This window comes from Pollicipes pollicipes, unplaced genomic scaffold (assembly GCF_011947565.3).
Source record: "Pollicipes pollicipes isolate AB1234 unplaced genomic scaffold, Ppol_2.1 Scaffold_2555;HRSCAF=2994_pilon_pilon_pilon, whole genome shotgun sequence".
NCBI classification, from domain to species: domain Eukaryota; kingdom Metazoa; phylum Arthropoda; class Thecostraca; order Pollicipedomorpha; family Pollicipedidae; genus Pollicipes; species Pollicipes pollicipes.
Window position 1 is genome coordinate 26,644,489 of NW_023596136.1, and position 19,099 is coordinate 26,663,587.

General features: G+C 52.6%; 2 protein-coding genes and 1 long non-coding RNA gene across 4 annotated transcripts; 2 read left to right on the plus strand and 1 right to left on the minus strand.

The window, feature by feature from the left end:
- The first annotated feature begins 4,747 nt into the window (after window positions 1–4,747).
- On the plus strand, window positions 4,748–7,082 carry LOC119110118 (uncharacterized). Its single transcript, XR_005095456.1, has 2 exons — window positions 4,748–5,446; window positions 6,324–7,082. It is a non-coding gene; the product is annotated as an uncharacterized LOC119110118 (long non-coding RNA).
- A 755-nt stretch (window positions 7,083–7,837) lies between these two features.
- Window positions 7,838–9,146, plus strand: LOC119109492 (uncharacterized). 2 transcript variants are annotated; one of them, XM_037233121.1, is made up of 2 exons: window positions 7,838–7,966; window positions 8,536–9,146. In XM_037233121.1, the coding sequence occupies exons 1-2, from the start codon at window positions 7,888–7,890 to the stop codon at window positions 8,775–8,777; spliced, it is 321 nt and encodes a 106-aa protein (XP_037089016.1). In that variant the 5' UTR covers window positions 7,838–7,887; the 3' UTR covers window positions 8,778–9,146. The 2 variants fall into 2 exon arrangements, with proteins under 2 accessions (XP_037089016.1, XP_037089023.1); XM_037233128.1 differs by having other exon boundaries at window positions 8,539–9,146.
- A 4,620-nt stretch (window positions 9,147–13,766) lies between these two features.
- Window positions 13,767–16,290, minus strand: LOC119099659 (dnaJ homolog subfamily C member 24). The gene is made up of 3 exons (XM_037222728.1): window positions 16,133–16,290; window positions 14,376–14,848; window positions 13,767–13,836 (listed from the first exon to the last, which is right to left on the minus strand). Exons 2-3 carry the CDS (start codon window positions 14,828–14,830, stop codon window positions 13,767–13,769), a joined length of 525 nt encoding a protein of 174 aa, XP_037078623.1. The 5' UTR covers window positions 14,831–14,848; window positions 16,133–16,290.
- Between the last annotated feature and the right edge of the window lie 2,809 nt (window positions 16,291–19,099).

Genomic DNA, 19,099 nt, shown 5'->3' on the forward strand with positions numbered 1-19,099 from the left:
CGCCGCCATCGCCGTACCTGGCGACCCGGGCGGGTGACGACCGGACCGAGCCGAGGGCGAACACGGTGACAGGGGAGAAAACCCGGAGAGTGGTGGGCGTACGGCTGGCGCACTGTAGGTGGATGAAATATGCTCGAGATGAAACACAATGTTCGAGCAATTAGATGTTTGTGGTGTGCATGTTATATATAAATATATATATATATATTTATATATATATATATATATATATATATATATATATATATATATATGTGTGTGTGTGTGTGTGTGTGTGTGTGTGTGTGTATGTGTGTGTGTGTGTGTGTGTGTGTGTGTGTGTGTGTGTGTTTGGGTGTGTGTGTTTCTCATTTTCCTCAACCTTTTCAACTCTCCCCCTCTCTATCTCTTCCCTTTTTCTTCCCCCTCTATGTTCCGCTTTATTTGTCCCTGCTCTGTCTGTCCCTGTTCTGTCTGTTTTGCCGAATGCTGACATCACTTTCAGCAAGTATTTGTAGTGATTAGATTAAGAAACAGCTTGTGTGCACGAACTAGAATGAAAATAGCTTCCTTTTTCGAATACGCTCATGGAACGTAACGTTCCAGAAGGCTGAAACACATGGCGGAAGCAAGGGCGTTGCTGTATAACCGTATTTGTCATTTTCCTATTGCGCTTTTTAATGAGCCTTTCTTCGAAAAAAGCAAACATGCATTTTTATCGCTACTAACAATCACTGAAAACCCTGCCATATCACATGCATTGAGTACATCCGCCGCAGCGGACGCGCCAATGAATACATCACCACACACCCGTTCACCATCTGACCTGTGTTTGTATGCACGCCGCGTCACTGCAGGACGCCAGCCCAGGATGGATTTCCGGAGGTGAGGCGACCGCGCTGGTCCCCAGGGAGCTTCTTCAAACACCGCAGCCACGGCCGCACCCGCAGCCGCAGCTGCAGCCGTAGCTTCGCCGATCGTGCGACGACGCTGACGGGATCCACAGAGCTCGCACACCCCGAGACAGCACTCCGGTCAGGACAGCCGGCGCGTGGGACCGGCACGGGCAGCCCCGCCGCCCGCTGACCCAGCCGCACCAATGACCTGGCTCGGGGCGTCGACCCGGGCCACGCGCACCGGCCGCCAGCTGAGTGTCACGTGACCACTGGGGTCGGATGACCAGCTGATCCAGCGGGACAGCAGGCTCTGACCTGTTACGTTGCTGTGCAGAGCTTGTGCCGGACGGCGGGCTTGAGTACGCGCTCAGTTCTACCCACATCTGGCTTATCTCGTTTCGTATTCCACTCCCCAGAAGCATGGAGGTTGAGGCTCAGTATACATTTCCGGCATCGTAGCTAGCTACCTAGCTAGAATGATAGACATGGAAAAGGTTAATGCATGTATATGGAGTAGGAATCACCATAACCATACTGCGACTGTCCCAAATCTTACACCGGAGCTCCAGCACTGTGGAGCAGTGCGAATTGACGAGCAAACTGGCGCTTGCCGTTCCTCTGTCCCAACGCATCGCTCTCTCCTGAATCTTCGCAACTCCACGGCTCTGATAGTTAGGCTGCGGCCGTCAGCCTCAAGCTGGCCTAACCCCGAGCTTCCGTATGTTTTGTTCTACTTTTCTGCTATGAGCAGGCTCAGAGTCTGACGATCTAAGAAGAAAAACTAAGCATGGCATAGTTACGCGAAACGGTCAATGTAAATTTCTCGTCAAACTGTGTCAGGGAAGTGCGGTTGAATACCGGTGAATGCGTCCTTTGGCATGTCAAATTGGGTTACATAGGTCATCTTAACACGTTGTAGACACCCTATATCACTTCAAGACCAACCGCTTATTATCAAACATGCCACGGCAATGCAGAAAACGGCGTTGGATAACCAGAACAACTCCTTTCAATCGGCACAAGTTTAGGCCGACTGACAGGTTCTGTGAAATGGCATGTCCCAAAGCTCCCAAAGCCAATAGATTTGGATGCGGACGCGGCGACAAAGGACTCGAACTCAAACCCATTTAACGCGCAGAGAGAACTCAAAACCGGGACCCGGACTCCGTACGCCAGGAATCAGCCTCAGACTAACGTTTCTAGACTCTGTACCCTGCGTGATATGAGGTACATCTATGCGTCTAATCAGCCGGGTGGAGGCGGTGAGACCAAAGCTGTGGTCCCGCGCGTCTGAATGCGCGGGGGTGCGGTCCTTCCTACCCCGTGCCGACCGCAGTGAGCCAATATTAGCGTGACGCAAATAGCCCTCACTCATCACTCTCTAATATTGCTTCCTCTCGCCAACGGCTATGGCAAACGCGCGAGATGAGTCAACCTTCATCAGGGCATAGATTGGCAATGTGCAGGTCACCTACGCCAAACGATTTATTTGCAATCAAAAATGAAAAAGTAAAGTTCTAGGGCTGGGCTGCTGCCGTGCCTCGTCGGCGCGCCGGCGGCGGTGAGGGTGTCGCTGAGTCGGAGGCCTCGGCCATCGTTGCAAGTCGTCGGCCGGGCCGCGGCTGTTAAACCACCGGTGCGTGGTGAGGTCGAGCCGAAGTCAGGCCGGCGGCGGGCCCACCGCCGGCAGCGGTGGACCCACTGCCGGCAGTGAGCCCACGGCCGTCACCTGGGCCGGGATCGCTGGGTGGTCCTCGGTGTGTTGTCCGGCCACGGCTTCGGTCACGGTTCCGGTTCCGGTTCCGGTTCCGGCTCCGGCTCCGGCTCCGGCTCGGACCTCAGACCCCCGGCTGCAGCTCCAGCACCGTCTTCTTCTCCCGGCTCCGACTCCGGCCTTAGGCCCCCCGGATCCAGCTCAGGTTCTGCCTTCTTCTCCTTCTTTGGCTCTGGTGACGACCCCAGCATCGCCTCGCTGGCGAGGGGCCGACTTGACTCAGCTGTCCGCCGACCGTGGCCAGCGCAGCAGGCGAAATGCAAGCGCTGGTGGAGAGGGAGGAGGGGGGGGGGGGGGCATGGAAGCATCCAGAGCCCGGCATGCTGGGGTGGGGGGGGGGGGGGCGTCCAGCAGCTTAGTGGCCCGCCGAGGCCGATCTGCCGCAGATATTTTCGAGCTGCGGAGAACAGGCGTGGAGTCCAATTACCGGTCTGTGACAACTCCTTTGTATTGGCGGGGAACCAGTTCGACATGCTGGTGTGATAACGACGTAAACAGACGGTGCGCCTCCATCGGCAGGGTGTGGAAACATCTCAAGAAGTGGACGGGCCAACCCATTTGTGACTTAAGCTGTCATTTCTTCTTGCATCACCATGGAACTGTTGTTAGAAATTACGTAAGTTGTAAAGTGCGTTTGTGAGGAGCATCATGCACATAGATAATACAGTAGTAATAGCCTTATTCCTCGAATAAAAACAAGGAGAAAGGAGATATCGATGCCCTGATAATTCGTCAGCGTGCTATCATCCAAACGAACAGCAGAAGTCTCCTGCTTATTTTTTGGATAAAGGCACGTTGCCGAAATATTAACGCATCTATATCTCCATTCTTCCGGTTTGTCTCCGAAGAATAAGGTCATTATTACTGTCTTATATATGAGCTGTTGCTAGGAATGAACTGAAGATGACTGAACCACGACCCACCTTGTTTTTGTGCTTACATTCGCAGATGCATAGGTGTGTACGAATGTTTCGGCAAACCAGTCAAATTTTTCAAGATGCGATTGGAATCATTGTAAGTTGTCACTAAAACATTTAGCGGCGTAGAAACGAAAGCTCGCAGACTTTTTATTAAGCCATTTGAGAATCAGTAGTGTGGTTTTCGTGCGAAAGATGTGGGCGTAGAGTTTTAACAAGGCCGGTGTTTACTCGTGTGTGAATGACCTTGGCGGCAGGTCAAGTGTCTCATCGGCACATGGATGGGCACATGGATATGTTGCTGGCACATTGATTCAACACACTGATTCTTAAAACATCAGCTCATTACTCTGTGTTTCAGTTATTTGATTGGAGTCATGAGCCCGCCACAACCACGTGATATTCTGTCTCATATTGGCATGCAATTAGCCGACGCCAATGCTTTGTAAATAACCAACGGCACCCGAAATACGGGCGATTACCTCGACGTATGTGCTTAAGGTGGCAGCCGGTTACTGGTGCAGTTGCAAGTGGCTCTACAGTTACGGCCAGCCGTAGGCATGGGCTACAATACCCATTGGCTGCCTAAAGGAACCCAATGGCTACCTAATGGTTCGCCGGCTGAGATACAGTTAGGAGCCTGTGCAAATCATACGTGCTCCGTCAACTACTTGCTTATTTCCACAAATAGATTTTGAAGTGGCAGGCTACATTATTCTTGTTTAACATGCTGCGAATAGCTCGGCGCGCTGGGAAGTTCTGCACGTGAACAGCTGCGATGAGCATGGTTAAAGATACAAGTAAGTCACAAAATATCTGACCAGTGCACTAGTCATGTAATTTTGTTCACTACACATTCATGATCGCTGTGGGGGCTATAAACATATATATACATACATATATATATATATATATATATATATATATATATATATATATATATATATATATATATTCGGCTCATGCCTTCCCCAGAACTTGAAAAATTCTAGAAATGGTTATTTTAGCGGTCTAGGCTGTTTGATTGCATGCTTTATAATAGTTTGACACAGATTATTATCTGTAGTGAGGGCGTCGAGCCAAGATTGCATTCCGCTTGTCAGTGCTCACATAAAAATAAGGTCACGTGAAGAATAAAAAACGACTCGGAATATTTTGGACCGCAGAATGGTAATGTAACTTTAGATAAGACTGTCCGGTTTGGTTTTCGGAAGCCATCTGTGAATTAAAGCATGCATAGAAGGCAGAAAGCTTCTAACTTTTCTGGGAACCTTTCAGGGTGGCCATTGTCAGCAAATTATAGGTAACTAATTGTCAGGCTTATTTGGTTTATGTGTTAACGCAGTTGATGGGTGTGTTTCAACTGGTCTTTGGAGGCCTTGCTTTGCTAGTTGTAGGTTTCAATTTTTGTCGCGGGGTAAGACTTTGCAAATGCGTGAGCAGGGCTGCAAGCTCACGAGCGTCTTCCGAACACACACTGTGTGGTGATGCAGCTTCAGGTTCCAAGAACGAATGAATACAAATACCCACTTCCCAGCGGGGATTTACACTCCTCCGTGTGGGGCTTTGAGAAAGACCAGATCAAAATCTCTTCGAGTGCACTCGTCTAACAGGCTGCAAAGACCACAATCAACAAATGAAGGCAGATTATTCAGGAGGATATTAGACTGGAAATGCTCTAATGCGAGACCAAACTCCAGAAGATCTCAGCAGCCTGCAACAGTCGATGCAAACGATCTTGTCAAGCAGATGCGGAGCTTAAATATTAAGAATACTGAGTCCGCTCGAGACTGCAGGGCTCAGGAGAAGACGATCAAGAAGAGAACACGTTTCGTGGTAACTGATCTCAGCTCCAACAATCTTGCCCGTCATGATGAAAAGTAAGTAAGGCATGACCAAAAGTTTGATAAGCTCGTGGCAAGGTGTGTTGGTTTTCGTTCCGTGATCGAAACTTTTGTAACACAACGCCGATAAGGCAGATGCTGTTCCGAGCGTTCCATTATCTGGAGAAATTGTGAAAAGGGCTCGCCCAACTGGGGTAGAGCACAGCGCCACCACAATGGATCCCAGCCCTTTACAATACGTTGCCGAATCTTGAGATGCGCCTGATGCGTGTGTTGCGTTAGGATTTGTGTAACAACGTGATAGGTCCCGGTATTTCCGGGCTTAACTTTAAGAGGCGTCTTAGAGGTCGTATTTGTAATCGTGGTCCCCAGACCTTTAGTTAGAGACTGCTTCACAAAACAAAATACAAATTTATGCACTACTAACCTGTTTCGCACAGACATATGCACCACAAAGGTGGAAATTTTATCGACGAGTTCTTCATAGACATGACTTTCAAATTACAAGTGTAAATATTCTCTGCCCGCCTGCCTACACTGTGCGATTCATAGATGCATATATTCGTAAGTTTGTTTCATGAAAGCAGGCCCCGTTCTTGGATGAACACTACCTCAATTGATGCGGTTTCGTTTCGCCACGTTGAATTAGTGTAGATGAGGACCTTATTGATCTAGGCAATGGTGCGTGCGTTCTTGTACCATCAAGCTTACTCCTCTCACTTCAGATAAAGTTCAACTGGCTTTATTTCTCATCCTACACAAAAGTTAAGTTTGGCATAAGTCCTTCCGGCATTTGAGGATACCAACCGGACATCCGTTAACATCCGAATGAAGATGTGTTCGCTGAACAGAGCCCGGCACGTTTCCAGTACACCTTCAGTGCACCCACATAGCCTGAACGTGATCGTTGCAGATTTTACCGTCCGCTGACTGGCCGCGAGAAGCAGCGGCGCATCTCCGTCTGGGTGCAGAACGTGGAGCGGCAGCGGGCGGGCGCTGGTGGCGCCGCCCACTCGGCCTGCGACTCGCCCAGCACCGAGACCACTGGCGCCCTCTCGGCGTCGCTAGTGAGCCAGCAGGGCTCGTCGGGACGCGCCGGGGCGGCGGTGCAGCGCCTCAGCCCGCCCGCCACCCACCTGGCAGTGCACCGCAGCCTCTCGGAGCAGCGCGGCGCGTGATGGCGGCGCCCAGCGAACCGAGCGACCCCGACCTCCGCTCACAGCCGCGCAGCGACACGAACGGCCCGGCCGAGCGAGAGCGAATCTCGAGCGATGTCAGTAGACATGCATATAAAGGACTGATTGCGTCTGAGCCTCGTGGTCGCAGCGAGATGTGATGGTCAGTTGTGTCATGCATGTGCACGACTTTTGAGAAGTCGAATCATTCTATACGAAACTTAAGACAGTAAGGCGTGCAGTTGCACTGGATACTTTTATTGTTCCACTGATCTGATATATGAGTGATCCATCATCTCAGTGAAAAAGGCTCAAAGAGAAGTACTGTCACGGTGCTTCTGCTCGTAAGGGTCAATTCTTACATAAAATCTGCAGATTTTTTTTTAGATGCCTTCTGTTATGGCCAAACACCTTAATCATTGTCCGGCAAAATGGTGTACACAGCGCAGCCGAATGCATTTCGACAATAAACAATGCGCTCTGCGCAGATTACCGTCTTGTGATCACTTTGGGCACATCGGCTTTATGGTTAGTATGCTCATTAAGGTACTGGTTGACATATAAGGAGCACCTTAGCCCAGACGTTAAATATAATGGCGAGGAAGACATGCGTGCAAACGTTGACGCTACAGTACTTCAAATCTCTGAATGTCAGCTTGATAAGTGTATGTGAGGTCGGTTAAACCATCGGCATCTCTTTGTATTTTGCAGTTAAACAGCATGAGTCATATGTCGCTGCAATATGCGCACGTCGTGATTGTGGTGGGTTTCAGTATTTAGAAGTGGGGACAGTCTTAGCATTTGGCGATAGCCGAAGCATTTTTTGTGAATATATACTACGGGTTTGCATAATAATGTACCGCCGTCATATCACCGTGGCCGCTTGCTGTTGTGAATTTATTTGAAGTGCTGTCCGGCTGTCCATCACGCGTTCCGAACCAGCGAGACGCCTGTCATATTTATTTCACATCACTTTCTCTGTCAAGAGATTCAACCCAGCTTATAAGCATGTCACACGGCCCATGCAGCTTCCGCCAGGCGAGGCCGTGCACTGACCACATAGCATCGCCTACTCGTGTGCCCGGCCAGGGCTCAAGGGGCCGCTTGTATCATCCGGCTGCGGGCAGGTCAAGGGTCACAGCTGTCAGCCGTGAGGTGTCACGGCTGTCAGGTGTCAGCTGAAAGGCGTCACCGGTGGCCGGACGGCGGTGACCGGCCGGCCCGTCCGCCGCCCATCGCTCGGAGCGGCCTCAGACCCGGCAGCAGCAGGACGTGTCCCCCAGTCCGCCGACTTGACCCAGCATGACGTCACGGACCGGGTGGGCGCCAGCCGTCTGTGGCCGGCTGCTGCTGCTGCTGCTGCTGGCTTTCGTCTCCACAGGTGGGCTCTCGCGGACTGAGCGGCTATGGAGGCAGGCGGCTGGCAATGTCTCGTTTTTTCCGGGGCCATGTTGGCTGAAGTGGTCCTGCACAGGGAATATAAACCGTTCCTTAAACGATGCATTTCCAAAAAAGTCCCTCCCTACCTTCAACGGTGCGGATGGGTGGCGCGCTCGCACTTTGTGACTCGTGGGGGTAAATGTGACAGCTGCGTTTAGCAGTTTCGATGGCTGCGGGGATGTGTTTTTACAAAGGACCACTGCAACGTGCAACGAGGGAATCGTGCACGTGTAGATTAGATTGGCCACAGAGTTTTCGCTAGTCGTGTTTTATTCTATTTTTGTGGAGTATGATTACGCAGGTAAAGTTCACTTTGTTGTCCAGCCGCAATAACAATTTGACCATAGTTCACTTTGATCAACAATTTGACCAACAAGACTGAGTCTGTCAGTTATGCATGATGCAACTTAAACGTATCGACATACCAGCCTGGTCGTTTTCTTTTCAACATGGACCGCTTGGATCGCACGCCACCACTCACCGAGCCGCTCGCGCTCCGTCCGTCCCCAGCAGGCAGTCCAGCACCATCAGCGCACAGCGGCAAGGCTGCCAGCACCGGGTTCGTGGACGGCTTCGCCTCCGGCCAGGCCCAGGTGGGCGGGTCGGCCAGCAGCGGCGTGTTCGCTAGCCTGCCCGGCTCGGGCAACGACCCCGACCACGACGCGGTCGTCAACGTCACCAACGTGAGCGTGAGCGGCAAGGCCGGGCTGGGAGAGGGCTCGGGCAGCGTCAACGCCAGCGTCGGACCCTGACCGCCCGATCCGGCCCAGCTGGCGTCGGCACAGTCGATCGTGTCAGCGGTAGTCAGTGGCAAAGGATTATGTATCGGCAAACATCAAAGTCACCGCGGTGAATATCCACGAAGCAATCGCCTGCTGCGTGTGGGCGCAGTTTCAAAATTCACGGTGCATGATGATTTAATCCTGTTGGTTGGATAAGCTTTTAAAAGGACGCGGATAACAAACCCCCGTCTGTGTTTTGGTGGAATGGCACAGGCAGTGCCGCAGAGAAAATAGCGACACAAGGCGTAGATTCTACGCCGCATGGTGCGAAAGCAAATGTTAAGGCCGACATGAACGACAAATAAATTAAGTGGATGCGAAAGCTTTTCATTCACAACCAACAACTCAACCGGTACAGGGCAAGCCATACGTGAAATGCAACATTTTGAGGTCAACTTCACATCCTTTGAAGTTGTATACAGGCGCTGATTACGGGATGTGTGGAATAGCTTGTTCAGTGTCACAATGTAACTCATGTCCGGGGTCCCAATGTAACTCATGTCCAGGGGCCCAACGTAAGTTATGCACAGGGTCCCAATGTAAATCATGCCCAGGATTCAATGTAAGTCATATCCAGGGTTCCAATGTAAGTCATGTTTAAGGGCCCAATGTAAGTGATGTCCAGGGTCTCAATGTAAGTTACTGGGCATGGACCCAATGTAAGTCGTGTCCAGGGTCCCAATGTAAGTCATGTTCAGGGGCCCAATGTAAGTCATGTCCAGAGTCCCAAAGTAACTCATGTCCATGATCCTAATGCCGCGTAAATCATCTTAGGCATTCATGGACACAAGAAAGCTGCATTGATAAACCACCGCTAATCTTCTACAACTGCAGAAGTAACTCCAGCATCATTCCTAGTTGGTAGATGGAGAGAAAGTCAATGTACGTATATATATATATATATATATATATATATATATATATATATATATATGCATATATCAATAAATCTATCAAGGTTTTCATATATGTGCGTTACGTAGTAAAACCTTTATTCTTCACCTTCTTCTCATCATCGAAGAATGGGGGCAATAAAAATGCTCCTATGTATGCGTGATATTCTTCACAGATGCCCTGGAAAAATTAACGTGCACAACTATGTCAAAGGCAAGCTGAGTGCTAGGCATTCAAGCATGTAAACGAAATTACGTGGGCTCCTCTTTTCTAAGTGATTACTCAACTCAACCAGACTCAGACGGAAGACGGGAGAGGAGTGCACTTCCTGTGCGCACAGGCGATAGCTGCTGAGAAGTATGCCACATTCAGCAGATATATCATATCGGTAGATCCCCGGTTCATAAACCGGAATTATGTTCGCGCCTTTGGCGCGCGGAAAAAACGCCCGCCTGAACCGTGCACTACAAGGGCGAAAATGTTAGTCTTATCTGTATCACGCACATCATCACTGAAAGGAGCGCAGATGGATCAGAGTCCCGATTTGAGTTAGAACCACAAGTAAAAATCACAAATCCTGGTTTAGGACCACAAACTCTGTTCGGTTTCACGACAACGAGCAAAGTTTGTATCAGAACACCAACTTTGGCATTGAAGGTATTTTACTGTCGTACTATCTAACATCCAGAGATGAGAAACCATTTAATCGACCAAGGCACGCGCTGAAGCCACGCGCGATGTACAACAGCCAGAGCGCGAACCTTGTGTATAACAAGAGCCTCGATCCCGAAAAGCCATCCCAACTAACCCGCTGTCACGCGATGAAGGCTCGCAGAACTTTCAGCCGAAAGGTCAGGTCCACAGGCGGGCGGCCCCACGTGGGCCGCCAGTGACCTCTGAAGTGGTCAAACCACCCCAACGGGAAGGCCCGCCGGAAAGCCAACAGAGGTCACGTGCCTCACGTGGCTGGCACGTGGAAAGGTGGCTTGGGGAAAGGGCAGGGTCAACTCATGTTGGAGGTCTTATTGACGTCACACAACGCTGAAGGCAACGACGAATATGCTACGGCCAGCAGGTGCCAAGATAAGCCATCGACACTTACGAAAGGGAGCAATAAGGGCAGTATGCAGTGCAGTAACTAGACCTTGGCTACTGGAGTATATTACTAACTTTCCCTCTTTAATTTAAACGCCTCGTGATGTTCCCTTGCTCCCGCCGCCGACCCCGTGCTCCTAAAAGGCCGCCAGCCGTGTCACGACTTTAAAGCAACAAGGACACAAATGATGGTTTGGACTTCAAGCTACTTCCCAAGCGAGTCTTGTTGCGTGTGCCCTGAACCTACCACCCAAGAAATTTGATCCAGTTGATCAGCAAATTTACGGTGTTCTTTGCAGTGCCGACTAGGGAGGGTTTCACTCGCGGTATGGTACACGCCACGGCCGCCCCGCACCGCCAAATCCCGATCATGCTGTCGCGTGCTCGAACCCAGCCGGCCCCAGGTACAGGGAACGCTGTGGACTGACCCCGGGTACAGGGAACCCTTTGGGCCGGCCCCGGGTACATGGAACGCTCTGGGCCGGCCCCGGGTACAGGGAACGCTGTGGACCGACCCCGGGTACAGGGAACCCTCTGGGCCGGCCCCGGGTACAGGGAACGCTCTGGGCCGGCCCCGGGTACAGGGAATGCTATGGGCCGGCCTCGGGTACAGGGAATACTCTGGACCGACCCCGGGTACAGGGAACGCTATGGGCCGGCCCCGGGTACAGGGAATACTCTGGACTGACCCCGGGTACAGGGAACGCTATGGGCCGGCCCCGGGTACAGGGAATACTCTGGACCGGCCCCGGGTACAGGGAACGCTATGGGCCGGCCCCGGGTACAGGGAATACTCTGGACCGGCCCCGGGTACGGTGAACGCTACGGACCGGTCCCGGGTACAGGGAACGCTCTGGGCCGTCCCGGGTACAGGGAACGCTCTGGGCCGGCCCCAGGTACAGGGAACGCTATGGGCCGGCCTCGGGTACAGGGAATATTCTGGACCGACCCCGGGTACAGGGAACGCTATGGGCCGGCCCCGGGTACAGGGAATACTCTGGACCGGCCCCGGGTACAGGAAATGCTATGGGCCGGTCGCGGGTACAGGGAACGCTCTGGGCCGGTCCCGAGTACAGGGAACGCTCTGGGCCGGCCCCGGGTACAGGGAATGCTTTGGGCCGGCCTGTGGTGCAGGGAATGCTTTGGGCCGGCCCCGGGTACAGTGAACGCTACGGACCGGCCCCGGGTACAGGGAACGCTCTGGGCCGGCCTCGGTTACAGGGAACGCTCTGGGCCGGCCTCGGGTACAGGGAACGCTCTGGGCCGGCCCCGGGTACAGGAAATGCTTTGGGCCGGCCTGTGGTGCAGGGAATGCTTTGGGCCGGCCCCGGGTACAGTGAACGCTACGGACCGGCCCCGGGTACAGGGGACGCTCTGGGCCGGCCTCGGGTACAGGGAACGCTCTGGGCCGGCCTCGGGTACAGGGAACGCTCTGGGCCGGCCCCGGGTACAGGGAATGCTCTGGGTCGGCCTCGGGTACAGGGAACGCTCTGGGCCGGTCCCGGGTACAGGGAATGCTTTGGGCCGGCCTGTGGTGCAGGGAATGCTTTGGGCCGGCCAGGGGAAATGTATGTATGCTATAGTGTGACAAAGCTGTGAGTTTGCAAACTAATAAGGAAATTTATTAACTCCTTGGATGGTCACGGAGTTTCCACATGCCTTAAGAAGTTTGCAATCTCCCTATAGAGTTTGCGACGTCCCTAAGATATATGGAAAAGAAGACTTTATCTTCACTCGCGACCTCAAGGGAAATGAGTCGTTTGTATAAAGCTTGACCCCCGACGCAGGACCGTTAGATGCTTCGCTGCGTTCAGCCCCATCACAACCGACAGGCCACAACAGCGGGTTTGGGCTGGGGGCTAGAGGGACAGACAGGGATACAGTTACCAACTGGTGCTGGCTGAAACTTTATCCTTTGACGGCGGTCCGTTCACGACTGGCGACGCTTGGCGAGGACCAGCGCGCGAGCATGGCCGGGCCGGGAGGCTGCGCTGAGAAACTGGAGCAGCTCGCCATATTGCTTACCACGCCGTGAAGAAGCTTTTAATATGCCACCCAGGTCCCCAACTGAAGTCTAAATGCGTTTTTAGCTCATTTTTGGAAAGGATGCGCTTATTCCAGGGTAAAAACGAACAGGTCGACAGGCTTGCTGCGTTATGGCCCCTGTTCGTTGCTATGCAGGTCATGTATGCCTTGCACCATTCGAAAGCACTTTGAACTGACGCTGTGCGGCCGTCGAGATAAAGGTGAGAAGACAGCACTCGGCAGCGGTGTTAGTCCCAAACGCGACGCATCTGGAGATTTAGCAGTGGAAATAAGCGTCGCACAGCTGTGCGAAGATTGCGTTTAAATTTGGGCTGTTGAAGCGCTGTTGGTAAAGAGGAGTGACGGGGCTTCCTTGAAATTCCGCTTTTTTGTTTTCTTTGTGATGCTGTCGCGTTTTTTAACCACCGAGTTAAAACTTCTTGCGGTTTATCGAAACGTTCCGAATCGGAAGACAGAGGGTGATGTGGTAACCAGCGGCACCTAGTGGTGTAGAGAGCAGCGCCACCCCGCGGCCGCGAGATGGCAGTGACAGCCATTCCTTCAACTAGAACCTCAGCCAACAGGTATCTGAAAGCTCGGTGACCCGCTCGGCTCTCTTTGTGTACAATGACGCGTTGCACCGATTAAAAAATGTGGTATCGATAAAATACAGCATCGCTTTTAACCATTTCAACCATAATGTACTGCCCTTTACCATGCAGCATACGACGTCCTTCAGCCGACATCGCATACTAGTTCTCTGGACCATAAGAAAACGAACATGGTTGAAGCAATATGCAGAGTCGTGCAATCCCTGCAAGAACTATCTAAGTCTAGGTTCACATCAAGATTGTTGAGCATCATTTATTACACTTCATTACAGTCGCAGATCCAGTTCACAAACCAGCGCCAGCCTCTGGTAAGCTAACAGGTCACGATGCGACGCTATTCGGCACCCCACTCCAGCTGCTGCTGGACAGTGCGGCGGACGGCTCCAAAGAAGCAGTTCGTCTGCCTGCCGCAAGAGGTCCGCTACGTCACGACCTCCCGGCGGCGCCCTGGTCGGCGCGCTGCTAGTTCTGCAGATTGTTGCCTGGCTCCTAAGGGTCCCAGGAGGGGACGTAATCGCGTCTGCGACGCCAGCACCCAGTACTGTGCTGGAACAGTCATCTGGTGAGTCAGTGACGTCACGCGACGTCACCAACACCGACGCGGTTTCCGGGCCGCCAGCGGAATCCGGCACCGCTGCCGGCGACTCGAGAGAGTTGTCCGGTGCGCAGCTTGTCCGGCCGGTGTCTGTCCGGCACGCGTCTGGAACTCCGCACTCTTTTGCACTGAACAGCACCGGCGAGGCCGCGCTGAACGCGCTCCACGAGCCGGTGGCCTCCTCTGCGGCCCGCTCCCCGGTTCCGCTCTGTCCCACCGCCGCGCCCGCCGCGCGCCGGCTCCCGCCAGCTGCGGCCGGCGCCGTGAAGAAGCGTGTGATCACCGGCTGCCGGCTGCGCTCCCAGGGCGCCAGCAGCTGCGGGCGGGCGCCGCTACCGGCCGGCCGACGGCGGGCGCTGCTCCAGCCGGGCGTCGCCATCGGCCGGCACGAGCACGCAGATTGTCAGCGAGCACGAGTCGCACGGCACGAGCAGCGCACCGGCCGTCAGCTCGTGCCGCGGCAGCCGGAAGCCGTCGCCGCAGCGGCAGTCGCGCCAGAAGGCCTCGAGGTCGGCGCGCCACTCCAGCTCGGCCAGCGCCAACTCGTCCTCCACGGCGGCGGGGCCCGACAGGCGCGCCGCCGCCAGCTGCCGGTCGTACAGCGCGCGCGATGTCGGCTCGCCGAGCGTTTGCCACGCGAGCTGCACCCGCTGGAACGCCGTGCCGCTGGCGGCGGCGCCGCCTTTGTCCGGGTGGGTGGCGCGCACGAGTGCCTGGTAGCGCGCCTTCAGCTGGGCAGCACTAGCACATGGCTGGACTCCTAGGGTGGCATACAGATCCTCCTGGTCAGCCAGGTGACTCATAGGTGGCAACAGGAGGGACTGGAAAGAGACAAATGTTTACAATCAGGAGCAAGATAACCAAATCAGAAGCATGATATCAAGTACATGACAATGCTGACCCAAAAAACTCCACAAGTGGAAATCTGGATATTTAATTACATGTATAACAATATTGCTGATACGTCTGACATGGCACCACAGTAACGCACTGCCCATCACAAATTAAAACAAAAGAATGCTAGCTGATGAACAATCCATGACACCTATCTTGCTGAGAACAATTTTCTATGCTCACACTTCTTTTGGAATATATTTCAGTATTAAATGGCTGCACAAATAAGAAAAGAGGCTTGCATTTCATTACCATAGTAATATAACTTGCGCTTCTCAACCGAAGCACTAAATACTTGTCCCCACCTCACAAATGTGTATTAAATGTATGATTTATGAGCACAAATGTGGTATATAGTGAAGTACCAATTCTATTGCCTCATGGCTACCATCCCTTAGCAAGAATTCAGTCAACTGATGCTGTCATAGCATCATCATCTTGCTGGACACTGCAATGCCATAACAGACCACACTTTTTTCAAGTGCATTCTAAGGATTCAAATATGGTTGAAAGAAATGTGTATGATCATACCTTGGTCATCTATACAATTTGAACATGATATAGGCTGAGCAAATTATATGAACCAATACCATAAATCCCAGGTGATAATATAAAACAGTCACCTACTTTGGTTGTGTTGCACTAAATCACATACATAGGACAGTACCAAGCCTGCCAGGGATGTAGCCAATGGGTTTGAGGCAATGACTCTGCTGAGCAAGAGGTACACAGAAGGGAACAGTGATTTCATATGGATTCAGTCCAAGTTCAAAAGGAATCAGAGAAAATTCAACATTTAAATCCATTTCTGAGAAACATCTGGATGTCTGAAGCCTACCACAGCAAACCAAAACTATATGCATAAAATCACAAATGTTCATAGTGTTGCAGCTACTTTCCCTGCATTTCGGCTACTGTTTCAGAGGTGACACACTACCTCCATAATGTTCCACATTTGATGGCAAGGGAATAGCTTTGCACAATGAGTTGGGAAGGCTACACAGTGATAACTCACATGACCTTCTCCAAGATATGCCAATAAACTGAGTGCCTGTGCACTTTCCCAGATTTAGCCTACTTTCTGCTCAAAGAGGGCAGGGGGCTCAAACCTAAGTTGGTGGGTTGGAGATGCCCCACCTGACAAGCGAAATATCCCTGTTTCATAGGCATTTTCATCGGTTAATACCAGCGCGACAGAATCACATACGTACGCATACATGCTCGGGATCCTTATATATAAACGCATGTTTACAGCATTTACACCACTGAAACAAAATAAACCGGGGCTTTATTTTAAGTTTCTTTCTTCTTCTCCTTCTTCAGTTTCCATTGGTATCCCTTCAATTATATGTAGAGAGAACAATGAACAACATACACTCACTTCGCAGACCCCTCTCCAATCAGGAGAAAGTAATGCATGCAGTGCATCCCACGCTCTGTGCATGCTTCGGCAGCGCCAAGGCCGCATTAGACAGGGCAAAATCGTTCTGTGATTCTCCCTTCATCTTCACTTGTCGTTAGTGTGACGTCACTGGTGACAAGACTCCACCGTGCGGCTGGACTGATACCCTACATGTTCGCTAGGCACCGAACGTAAGGATAAGGGGCAGCTGGAACAGCAGAATATTTGTATAGATTATGTGCTTTATACGCCTATGAGGCAAATCAATTAAATGTAGTGGTATGAAAAGTGAAAACGCACACACCTGACTTATCTGCAGCAAGGCCGGCGGGAGCATCGCACTACCTAGTGTCGATAACGAGCATTGTGTTGGTGTCAGGTTATGTGATCAATAGGGCGTGATATCAGTAACAAAATCAAGTGAGACAAAAAACCCTTGGCGCTGGAGCCTAAATGCACACGGCACAGCAAAAGTTCTCCCCAAAAGCTTAAATTCGTTACGCACGTTACGATCAACACATCGTTGAAACCTGCACCCGGCGTTGCAGTCACTATGTGCTGCGCGGCATCGGCCGTCGCAGGTAGCACCAAGCCGTGCAGGCAAGCGATACAAAACAGCTTCGCGTGTGGGAGTAACGCTACCGAGCACTTCCTAAACCGTCATACGAAAATGTCCCGGTCTAAGGTCTAATATGCGGATCAGACGTTGCTCGATTGGTTGCCATATGGCAGAAACTTCATGTGTTGTTGAGTACGAGCTCGTTGTGCGAGCACGTTTTTAAGTACTGCTTTGGGCCTTCGCTTCTCTAAGACAGCTCACGTGCTGCAAACAAAGCCATGCAAAGCGTATGACTCAGTATATTACCTGGTGTACAACTTAATATGTATGGCAAGATCTACAAGCCGCACCACGGGCGTGCAGGGGGCTTAGGGTGATCCCATGCACATCTTGCCCCTGGCTGAGCCCTGCGTATGCAATGCACCGGCCCAAACAGCGGTTGCCCACAGACCGGAAACCCGAAACGCGTGTTGGCAGAGATCGCACGGTAGCAGAAGTACCGTCGCAGCTGGGCTCTACATATTGTCGAAGCTCCAGCTCCAGCCTCAGACGTTCTCGGCAGTGCGGCGGTGGTCTCACTCTGCTATGCAGGCGGGTGCCCGGGCATCGCTGCTCTGGCCGCTGCCAGGTTGGTTGACACGCGACGCTGCCGTCCCCATTCTGTGGGCTGCACGTCTCCAACTTTCCTCCCGCCGTGCTTCCTGAACCAGAAGGCAGAGACGTAGTGCGTACTGCATGTGGGAGCGCCGAGTGATGGTCAAGCGGCCCGCCCTTCGGCTTATCCTCTTTCGGATGGCTATTCTGCATGCGGACAGCGGGCGGACGGAATGGTGCGGCGGCGGCGGCGGCGGCGGCTGTCTTGCCGTGGTCTGCTGTTACGACCACTTATGGCGGACGCATTTAAAGGGGCTGTGATGGAAGTACAAAAATCATGAAATTTCTGAAAAGAAGACACGGAGCATCTCGTAATTATACATGCACTGTCATTTTGCATAGTGACTAATTATGGTATAGAGATAGATACAGATGCAGATACAGGAGCCGTTTTGAACGCCGAAGGCTAGCACGTACAACAGTTGCTGGTTCATGCTCAGCTGATGGATCAGGCTGACCGGCAGGTTTGGTACGTGTCCCGGCATAGGCTCGGAATGTCCATAACGTCCCTATTCCAGACCTTTACGGTGCGGGTCTTGCCGATGGATCCAGGAAGATATTTCGGTTCCCGTGGTCGTGCCTTCCAGCCTCAGCCGCAGTTGACGGAGGTTCAGCTCGTTGTCATGCAGCTGACAGATGAACCAGTGTACGGGTGACTCGGTGACCAGCTCAAACAGCCCGAACACGCCGCCTGTTGTCCCGGTGTTGACAGCCGTGCCATCGCAGTCGAGCACATTGACGTGACCGTCGTGCTGCGGGCTCTCGGAGTATAGCTTGTGAAAGTAGGAACAGGGTGCGGTCGAACTCGGACGTGAAGTGGGTCACGCAGTAACTGCTTGGCTCAGCGATGCAACCACGTGTTTTTCGATGGCATTTGCGTGGCTGTGTGTGGCTCAGGTAGGTCCTGTCTTCGCGGCAATCGAAGTAGAGGATGGTCAAATCTGACTCATAGATTGATTCAGTATTTTGGTGAGCCGTCTCCTGCTTCCGCTCTGTCTCTTGCGCGTCAGATCCTCTTAGGATCTACGATATTTGATTTCAAACAGCCATTCTGTCTCTGCCGTCTCGCTGAAAGGCGTTGATGATAGCGGACAGCGGCTGGGCTTGAGCCACCGTAGCTGTCAGCCGCCAAACGGTCGGTAGTCAGATCGTTAACGCTAACCGTGTCAGAATCCGTGCTCTCGGCCGACTCGCCAGGCGCTGAGACCACTTGGTCCCGGAGCAGGCTCGAGCTCAGCACTAGCTGCCGGCGCTGGCTCAGCAGGCGGCGCGGGCTCAGTATCCGGCGGGGAGGGGGGGGGGGGATGGCGATTCAGGTTCGGCAGCAGACACCGCCTCACTGGCGGCCGAGCCACGACGCCCCTGGCGTTGTCTGGCCATTCTCTGCACCTCCCGAGCCTCCCTAGACACAGACGTAGCCCGGTGACTATGAACCCAGGTTAAGCTTCCGGTGTCTGCACTGGTCCTTCAAAAGGCAACCTCTCTTGCTGCTCTCCATAGGCAAGTGGGCGTCGGGAACTGTGCTGAGAGTTACACTTGCATTTCGCAACATCGAGAAACTTG